General features: G+C 44.3%; 1 protein-coding gene across 1 annotated transcript; it reads right to left on the bottom strand.

Moving 5' to 3' along the window:
* Positions 1 to 506: 506 nt before the first annotated feature.
* Positions 507 to 1830, bottom strand: LOC134052803 (C-type natriuretic peptide 1-like). The gene is made up of 2 exons (XM_062507472.1): positions 1738 to 1830; positions 507 to 812 (listed from the first exon to the last, which is right to left on the bottom strand). The coding sequence occupies exons 1-2, from the start codon at positions 1828 to 1830 to the stop codon at positions 507 to 509; spliced, it is 399 nt and encodes a 132-aa protein (XP_062363456.1).
* Between the last annotated feature and the right edge of the window lie 8567 nt (positions 1831 to 10397).

Below are 10397 nucleotides of genomic sequence, written 5' to 3' on the forward strand. Positions count from 1 at the left end.
GGGTGCATTTGCTCAGCACATCATGTAGTAGGCAAGGGGTGCTTTGAAACCCCAAAGTCAGTCCTGTCAATAAAGAAGATGAATAAGTAATACAAAGAGAAGTGCACAGGATTCACACATGGAAGTTAACTGTTTTCTTACTGTTCTAGTGGCACATTTAGTTCCACTGTTCTGCTTAGAGTTTGTCTGGATTGAAACAAGTATCCCTGGGGAGCTGATGAAAAACCTCTCTGATCTTCTAAGACAAGATGAAATGCTTACAGCTGACTCAGAGGAAGGAGGGAAAGCAAGTACAGCAGAGGTGTGGCATTCACAGGTCTAATGTCTGATGACAGCCAAATCTGAGGAAGGTAAAATAAAAAATTGTGTTTGTGATAGGAGGGTGAAACTTACTTTAAGGCACCATTTCCTTGAAGCTGAATTAACTCTGCTCTTTTGCAAATTTCTGCAAGTTATACTTGAAAACACAGACCAGCAGCCTCTGGCTTTCTCTTACTGTAGTAGGGTCAGCATCCAAGTCCACTCAGTGACCCAATTCTGTCTAGTCTGACACCAAAACAGCCCCTGGAGAGGCCCTTTTTTCTTCTGCCTTGGTATCTACGGGATAAACTCAGGAGGTCACTGAAGAATCTCCGGATCACTTCATCACCCATGGAAATGCTCTCGGGCTGGTCCCTGGTGTTTTGGATCCACTGGAGTTCAGTGTCTTGCTGATCAAAGACACCTGCTGGGATCAGGTCATCTTGCTCATGGTCCCTCTCTTCTGAGACCAGGGGATGCTCCAGGTCCTCATCTAACAATTTGGACAGACTCTGGACAAAGGGAAGAGTAGAAGGTGGAAAGGGAAGGGAGGAGAATGAGGGGTTTTGGGAATTCTCATTATTTCCAAATAACCCATACTCAGTGCTAAGTTTGAGAATATATTTCTGAGCTGACAGACTGCCAGTTAAGTCTTTCCTGGAACTGGGCACATTGGATAAATGATGAAAAATTTGAAAAAGGCCTGATAAAATGTGAATAAGAAACAAGAACAAAAAAAATAGTTGATATCTAAGAAAATTAATGCAATGGCAGGAGATATGCTGAAATTGGTTCTGAAGGACTATGTTACACATTTGTTTGCACACTGAGAGATTACTTCATGTGTGGCCCCCTAGTGAAGTAACTGAAATGTTTTTTTCTTAGTGACTTGGAATTCCTGCACAAACAAATACACATAGCTACACATACACACTTTCTCTTTTTCTTACATTCTACACCTGGCAGTCAAAATCAGGGGCTGCATTGCTGCACAACTGAGGTGAGGAGGAGATACTGCAGGTACAACCCCTTAATTCCTTTTTCAGCTAAAACCAGGGGCTTCAGGGAGGAGCATGCAGGTGACTGATCTAGGGCTTTAGATCACAGTCCTTCCAGAATAATTTCTTTTACTCCAAAAGCTTAATGCTACATTCAGTCATAGGATGACCCTAAATATACAATCCCCTAACTGAACTCACAGGAAAAAAAACCCCAAACGTTTTCCTTTCAGTTGCCTGATGGGATTAGAAATTTAAATCCAGTGATCAATGACTTTAGTTTCCTCCATTTAATAACTCTGTGTCTGCCTGTCTCAGCATTCCTGCTGTCATGATGCCTCTTTAAGATGGGGCTGGAAGAAACAGAACTCATCTGATGTGTCTAATTCCTAAAGAAGCATCAGCTTCTTTCAGCTCTATTGAGCAGCCAGTCACTTACCTGTAAGCTGGAAATGGATCTGGCCCCTGCCTGGTTTTGACTGACAATAAGCAGCAGAAGCAATCCAGGGCAAAAAAGAGGTTTCAGATTCATGTTTGGTGTCTCTGATTCCTCTTCCCTGAAGTGTCTCCAGTTCGGTGTTGCCCTGTGTCTCCAGCTATCAGCATTTATATCTTCCTCCAACCCCTCCCAGATCTACCTTTTGAGTTCCTGCTAGTGCAAGGATTGGTTTGAGGTTTTGATCTGGTTTCATCCACCCAGGAGGAGGAGGAGGCGGAAGAAGAGGAGGAGGGAAGAAATAGTTCTCTTTTCTGGTGGTGAATTAAAGGAGTATTTTCCACTTAGGCAATGCAGCATCATTCTGCTGTCTTGGTGCCACTGATGTTCAAGAGTGAGCACAGCTCAGTGTTCCTTGGGCTGACTGCTAAACCTTTCTTTTTCATACTGAGAAAAATAATTGTGAGAGAACTATAAAGTGAGAGAGGAAGTGAGTGGTATCCATGACACATTCACCTGGCTCCTTTGTCACTCTGAAGTCCCATACCCGAGGGAAAGAAAACATGCTGTGTAAGAACTGAGTGTTATTACATAATAATGATACCATAACATAAAAACATAACTTATTAATATGATGTTATTGCCTTAAGAGATGAAAGAATGTGATTTGGAGAAGAAGGGAAAAACCAAGTATTACAAATATGTCAAGTTGCAGTGGTTATTGGCCTGAATGACAGTGAGTGTGGCACAAACCAGGCTGACATGCACAGACAGTTTCTACAAGGCTTAAGTTGAGGAAAAGATTCTGCTTTCCCTGGATCCAGCTTAAAAGGCTGCCTTTATGTGATCTTTCTCAGTCTGTTCCACACCATACATATTAAATCTGCAATCAGTCTGAGAGGAAGAAGAGGCTTGAAATTTGGCTTCACTGAAAAATTGAAATGCAATAATACTTCTTGCCCTTTCATGGCATTTTTGAACACATGTGATGCACAGAGTTAAAGGCCATCAAGCTGGATCTGCAAGGAGGAAATTGAAATTAAGGATCATCTGGTATTTTTTATCTGATATTTGAGTTACTGAAAGCTTGCAAACCAGTTTTCAGTATCAACTTGTTGGTCCTGGAAGCTTGGAAAAATATAATTCTGTGATGTGCCAGCAGGTTTAATGTTTTCAGTGGTTTTTTCATGTGCAGATCAGTTTGAGGCATATTTTTAAGGGTTTCTAGAAATGAGTGTTGTAAGCAGACAGCTTAAAAACATCCCTGTGTGACAGAAAGGGAAGTCTGATGTTATTATATTGTTGAGGGTTTTTTGGTGGTGGTGGTCGTGAAAACCACACTTTATATGAATCTTATTAGTAAATGAAATCATCATCCTAGAGGTTTGAGGTCTGTACTTCTCAATGTAACAGCACAGTAAGAAAAGGTCAGAGAAGGTTCATCTTTCAGGTTCATCTTTTCTCCTCTGCAAAAGCCCAGGATTGTTTTGTTACTTTGATTGGCTTGTCACAGGTCTGCATAATGTGGATAATAAATCTTCTAGACCTCGAGATCTCTGAAGTTATTTTGGGGTTCTGTTGAATTGTGTCTCTGGTTACTGTTGGACATTCATACACTAGTACAGTCCTCATCTATGACTATGTTGGTAAAAGAATAATTAAGGCTGGACAGGACTTCTAGAGGTCTGTGGTGCAATCTTGTGCTAAAGCAGAGCCAACTAAGATGAAATTTCTCAATGCCTTGTCAAGTGGAATTTTGAAAACCTTCAAGAAACAATGATTTACTAACATCTTCTCGGAATTTTTCTTGTTGCCATTTGTGTCATTGCCTCTCACCCTAATGCATTGCAGCTGGATGCTGTCCATAAGCACAACAAAAGGATGTTCCATCTCCCCAAACAATGACATTCCATGTGATTGTATTTCAGAGTGCTGCATAACTCAGACAGCAAGGGCAGCCTCAGCCCAGGTAACTCACAGCTGGGTTCACATCAGATTTGGTGCAGTGGCAAGTAGTTAGAAACAGAAAGCCATCCAGCAAATGTCTCTGCTTTACATTCCAGATCTTCTCAGGGCTCAGATGAGCATCAAACTCAGTGTCTGAATATTCACAGAGATTTATCATTGAGGTGGTGCAGCTAAGATGGAGATTTCAGCAGAAATGTCAGCCTATAAGAAGGGAGGAACCCCTAGGACAGTAGAAAATATTTTGGAGGTAGGAAATCGCTTTGTGTCCCTTTTTGAAGTGTTCCTTTGTATGGCAAGTCCTTCATATAGGGTGGAAGGAAGTATCAAGAGGGCAGCAGGTTGATGTGTGTTGCTCATCTCCAGTAACAAACTGCTTCCCAGCTTCCTGAGATATTTCTCCTGTATCATAAGAAATCGTAATCATCAGAAATCTGATTAAAGAGCAGGATTAGGGCAGACCATTCCTCTGGGGATATACCTGCTTCATCCCGTGAGGAAGCTGAGCTCTGAAGTTGATAGCACAGCAACTAGGCTTAGGTAGGGTATCATTAGAGCACTGCTGCAGTAACTCATCTTCCTCCTTCCTAGCTCAGTGACCCCTTTAGCTTCCCCCCCCTTCCCAGCTGCTCAGGCCAACATTCCCTGGCTGGCTGAAAGGGCAGTGACGTTTCTGCAGCGCTTTCGTCACAGTGGGATCGCTGATTCTGGGAGGGAAGCTGGCACCAGGGACCCCTCCCTGGGACATTAACATTTAGCTGTAACCTCCAAGCGTTTGCCTGCTGTCCCCCTGCCATGGCCTCCCCCGGGTGGGCTGCAGCTGGAGTGTGCAGGCTCATTGCTCAGCATCACCACGAGCCTCTCCGAGCCAGCTCCTTCTGCAGGAGCTCTCTTGGCTCTTCTGGCACTCCCCAGCCCTCACCTTTGGTGGTGGGCTGAGGGCAGGGCCCAGTTGCAGGAGGGGACCCTGGGGGTCTGCAGCACAGCAGCTCTCCATCCTGGGGAGGGGCTGAGCACAGAGGCTGAGCTCACTGGCCCGGGTACCGCTGGCAGGGACTGGCTGCACCTGCCCCAGCACAGCCCTGCCTTAGGGGTGGCTGGGACTGGGAGGAACTGGGATCTCCTGGTGCCTGAGACAGCCCTTCCATGGGGAATAAACCAGATACCTTCACAACAGAGCTTCCCTTGTGGGCTGGTCATCCCACAGGGTCACTGCATACTGTCCTGTCTCCTCTTCCTGTCCTGCAGCACCTTCTGTGGGACACCAAAGGAAAGGGACAGAGTCAGTGCTGGCACTACTGTGCTCTGGGGTCCCAAGGATTTATTTGCTTTAATCTGTTCTGTGCCTAATTGATAGAGGGGATGTTTTCCTCTCTAGCCCTCTGGCAAAAGAAGGGACCAAGGCTACCTGAGGACAAGGAGGGCAGCAGGCTGGCATTTAGTAACAGGTTGTAGGTGGTCCTAGAGCATTGGTTTTATCTTCAAAATTTTAATTTAGGTTTGTTAGGCACATTTATCACATTCCTCTGATACTAATGAAGTCCAACAGGAAAGCTGCAGTGATGGAGAAGAGAGCCTAATATGGATCCTCAAACAAACAGGAAACAAGCTGAGGAATTCAGAGCAATGGCACTAGAGCCTGGTGAGAGGCAGAGACCTAAAAAGTACTGGTGTTCCACAAATCCTCACCTGAAACTCCTTTTTTGGCTAAGACTCATCTCCAGCAAAATGAACAGCATCTATTTGTCTATGCAGCCATTCCCACTTTGTTTGGGAATGGTGGGAATGTCTACATAGACAAATAGATATTCACACTCCAGCCAAAACATGGATTAGCTGTGGTCATAAGCCATGTAGGTCTTTTTAATCCCGTGGCAGCCATTCTTGCTTCCCCATGATCTTTAAGTTGGGTCTCAGAAATTCATCGGCTGATCTTGCGCTGAAGTGCTCAGAATCCAAGTTTTTCATTCTGTGTTTTATGAGACACCTTTGGTGTTTGGACTGAGGTCTAATTTGTCTACATTTTATTGCCTTGTGTGGAAAGGCTGGACTTGAAGTGAGAGCAACTGCAGGCAGGAAAGTCGTGGTGTGTACTTTGAAATTTCTGACAGGAGAGAGAAAGAGAACCCTTTGTGGGCAGCATGGACATGACACACCCCAGTTGTTTTGAGCTGGGACATTTACCCAGCCCAACCAGAAGGTCCCCCCTGTGAGCTCCCATCTGGGCTCTTCATTTGGTTATTGAGGTGTGTGGTGACCTCTCCTGGTGAGTGGAGAACGTGTCCCAAATTCGAGAGCAACTTTGCTAAAAACAGAGAAAATAGATCAGACACTGAGAGGTTTTGATAAAATGGTTACTTCATAATCGAAAACATGGTGCATGCACTACAATAAGGTTCTGAGTGCCTCTTTTTTGGGGTTTAGACATGGAATTGTGCATCAGTGGTTGTGTCTTGGGAAGGCCCTTGGTACGTGTGTGGTATATGCATGGTTGTGCTGATACTTAAAAGTTTGAGTCCCACATGGATAGTTGAGTTTAGTTCAACACTAGATATGCTGATCTGGACTCTCATAATGCATTTTGCAAAATACAAGTTCGTGGAAGAAGAGAGGTGTGTAGGGAGGATATTTCTTAAGCATTTTGTCTGGGATAACACTTGCCAGGTTTTTCTTTGCAACTCAGCTCATCCTGGCATAGCTGGGAACAGTGTCACCAGTGCCCATTGAACAAGATTTTCTTGCCAAGCAGTCAAATCAAGGGGCAAGAGGTCACACTATCCCATTGTGCTATTTATTGCTGCATGCCATTTGTCAGTGTGGAGCATGCAGAAGGTGAAGCCATTTCTAGAAATGGCCAAACAGCTACAGGAATGAAATGGCACCTGTCCTAGAAGTTGCAGTGGTTGTTTACTTCCCTTCTCCCTCCCCTAACAGACTGGTGATGAAGTTAAAAATAACCTAACTAACTAAAAATGTGATCATTACATAAAGCCTGTCCTCCACAAAACCCTCAGCAGATTTTGTTCAGCCTGTGAGAGTGACACTGTACATAACCTCAGTTTTGTAATCCTGGAGCAGGACCCCAATTGTCCATCGGTTTTGACATATCTCTGATTTCTGGACAGTGCCTGACTAGAGAGCGGTGTAGGTCAGTCCCTGTGTTTTGAGAACGTTAAATTACCCTGATTTTTGTCTGAGATTCATGAATGTATTCTTCTTCCTGCTAACATTTATTCTCCTTTTCATCAATGCTTCTCATCAGTTCAGGTACAGTGCACACTTGCATTACCCACTCTTGCTTATTGTGATTAGAAGGCAAATCCTTAATGCAAGCATTGCAAGCAGTTGGTTGTGCCAGGATGGCCATCCTGGAATTCTGCAGGGGATGCACATTAGACTGCATGTGAGCAGAGGGTCCCTTCTTGCCTTGGGTGGGTGAGCTGCAGTGGGAAGGATGCAGCTCCATCCAGAGCTTAACAAAGCTGCTCTCTCTCAGGAACTCGGTGTGGCTGTGGTGCCTCTTATCACCCACTGTTCTTGATTTGACAACCCTTCTTTGTTTTCCCAGAAAATACTCACTGTGATTGCCAAGCTTCTGGAAATAGCTGAAGCCTTTTGCGGTGGAGGGTGGCATGGTTGTGGGCTAGAGGAGCAGGATATTTTAGCTGTTGGTTCTCAGCACAGCGTGATTGTCGAGCAGCCTTTCAAAAACTAACACTCCTGAGGCTGTGATAAGGTGCTCAGGCTACAGGGCTGGAGGTTGTGCTCATGCTTGAGATAAAGTCCGCTGTCAGCACCACATTCACACCTCCCCTGTCACACCAGGCAGCCTATGGTCCTGCCATTCCCACCAGCCCCTTGCTGCAAAGCCTCAGCACTGGGGGATCCCAGGAGCTGCACAGCTCCGTGTGCCCTTGTGCTGACATTGAGCTGGTTAGAGGGAACACTGTGGGGTGGAAGAGATCGGTCACCAAGGATTGTCACCCACAAGTTTGGACTCAATCCCTTCCCCTTGGGATGCACTGTCTGGATGGGTGGGAGCTGTGGGATGTACAGTGCCATGGTTGCCTCCCCATGCGGGTGCAGGCACCAAACGCATTCTCTGAAGCAACAGAAATTGCGGGCAGGCAGTTAAATCTTCCTGTGAAAGCTGAGGAAAGCAGTGATTTCTCCCAAGGGGCTTACAGTCTCCCTCTGTAAAAGTTAATTTGGAGTCAATTGTTTAGGGTCTATGGGCTGGCAGAGTTCTCTGGAGTTACAGAAATTAATTAAATTAATTTATGGGGATGAAAGACAGTTGTGTTAAGCAACTGAATGCCACGAGAAAATGGACAGCATTGTGACTGTGCCAATGGACAAAAGAATCATTCCTGTAATCAGAATAGTTTAATCACTGCGAAACCCAGAGTTTAAACTAGTCCTTCAGGATGAGGGCAGATTCAAAGGCTTCCACCTTCACATGTGGTGTCAGCTTCAGCTCACAAAAGTGCTCCTTTGTCATGGCAAGGTGTATCATTCCCACACTTTCAATGGACTTATATGGATAGGGAAAATGAGCAGAATTTTCCACCGAGGTTCTCTGTTCACCAAGTCATGGGAGAATTGAGGTTCATGATTAAGTTTATGTGACTGTGAACCAGATTGGGAAGCCAAGAAGACAAGGTTGTTGTTGCTCAGCTGCACAGGTACAGCTGCAGTTTTCTGTCCCTCTCTCGAGGTGTTTCAGTCTAAACCTTGAAAGATTTTCAACCTGTATGGGGTTACAATCTCTACCATTATAAATGCTACAGCTCTGTTGATGCAGGAAAGGCTTTGGCTCATTGCATACATAAAACCATTGGCTTACAGCTCCCAGTGAACAGTCAGCTTCATGTGTGCCAGTCAGCAAGAGGCATTTTTACTTTGCTTGTACTTGGTGGAGCAGTCAGGCTTGAGTAGCAGCTGCTCATGGAAGGGTTGTGCAGTGTCTGTGTGTGCCCCACAGACTGTAGGAAACGTTGGACTCACTTTCCTCTGTGGCCTGTTAAAAGGGGGCCCCAGATGCCACCCTTAAGCCAGAACTTAAACATCCCAGGTAATATTGCTGTGCCCTCTGCAGAGAGTAGAATGCCCAAGTCTCAGTTTGATCTGTGTCTCTCTGAACTTCCCGGTTATGGCAGCAGTTTATTCTGTGCATCCATTCACCCTGTCCCTCAACACTGGACTCTATCTGCTCTGCTTTTAAAGTTGGATAGGAAAGCTATGCAAGAATAAGCAGTAGTGGAAAGGTGGGGTAAGAATACAGCCATACAGTCTGCTTTTTATAGAAAATAGTGCTTCAGTGCTTTCTGAAACATGGTAGAGCCCTCCAAAGCACCTCTGTTTTAGCACTCAAAACTCGTATTTGAAAAATATGCTTTATAAACAGTTGCCTATGCTTTCAATGCCTTAACTGTTTGGGTAAAACCAACACATCAGTATGGGCTGCACAGATGGAGGCTGTAGAACCTCAGAGGCAGAAAATGTTTTTAGCATCCCTTTCCCACTGAAAATTCTTCACATAACTTCTGTGTTGTTTGACCAAGAGGATTTGTTTTACTCTGTCACCTCCCCAAGGATAACAGCACATTTTTTGCATGGTGTTGAAGTGTGAAGACCATTGTGAGCCATGACATCATATCTCAGGCCAGAGCAGAACAGGAAATGACCAAGAAGGCCTGAAATATTGGCCATGGGAAGAATGAACATTCTTTAGCCTAGATAGGTCAGATGCACCTGACAAGTCTAACAGGACAAGGAGATCTTTCACACTTTAGCACATAATGATATTTTAGTGCAGAGAGATGGTTTGTGAGAGGCAAAGGTGAATCAGGGTGCAAATCCACTAGATAACATGCTAAAAAAGCAGAGCTGCTCTCACACAGTGAGTAGTAAAGGAAATATGGGCTAAAGGAAATAGACTGCTCCAAATCTGACCTTTATTTAACTTCAGGAGGCTTAAATTTCAGGGTCACAACTTTCAAACACAGTCAGAACAGTAATTCCCCTCCAGATGCATCAAAACTACCAGTGAGAAAAGACACATATAGTAATGGCTATGGATTTTTTGTAGAAGGGAAGGAGAAAACAGCAAACTATATTTTCTAGAAAATGCAATGCTTTGTGTTTTGCAAAAATTAATAATTATAAATATTAGTCCATAAACTGAATAGTTTAAACTATTTTTAACGGATGTAAACCAGAAGATTAGTCAGTTTAAAAAAACAATTTTTAGAAAGGGATTCAGGGAAGTTTATAAGCTAAATTATCTGTAAAGTTTTACTGGGTGGGTTACAAAGCTGAGGGCTTTTTTCAGTCCAAGGTTCCACGGGTTGATCACTGAAGTCAGAGCCAGGATGAAGCTTTGTGTGAATGGGCTGAGTCATTCGGAATCATTTTGTCCATAGCGCAGGAAACCTTCATTAAAATTCAAGCAGACCTGACTTCCAGAGAGGTCTCATGTTCTCTTGCTGCTGGTTTTGTAGGTACTCTGCTCTCTAAATTGCTAGAGCACATTTCCCTCTGTTCATCTTTCACCTTGTATCAAGCATTGAGAGCAGGATGACTTAAACTAAGATTTCACTGCTTTAAGTCTTTTATTCTGTAATTGTACTGGGGGCATACAATTACACTTGTATGCCAAGGATTGACCAAGGATTTAAATATTGCTTTGAGAAGTG

Source organism: Cinclus cinclus, chromosome 23, assembly GCF_963662255.1.
Source record: "Cinclus cinclus chromosome 23, bCinCin1.1, whole genome shotgun sequence".
NCBI lineage: Eukaryota > Metazoa > Chordata > Aves > Passeriformes > Cinclidae > Cinclus > Cinclus cinclus.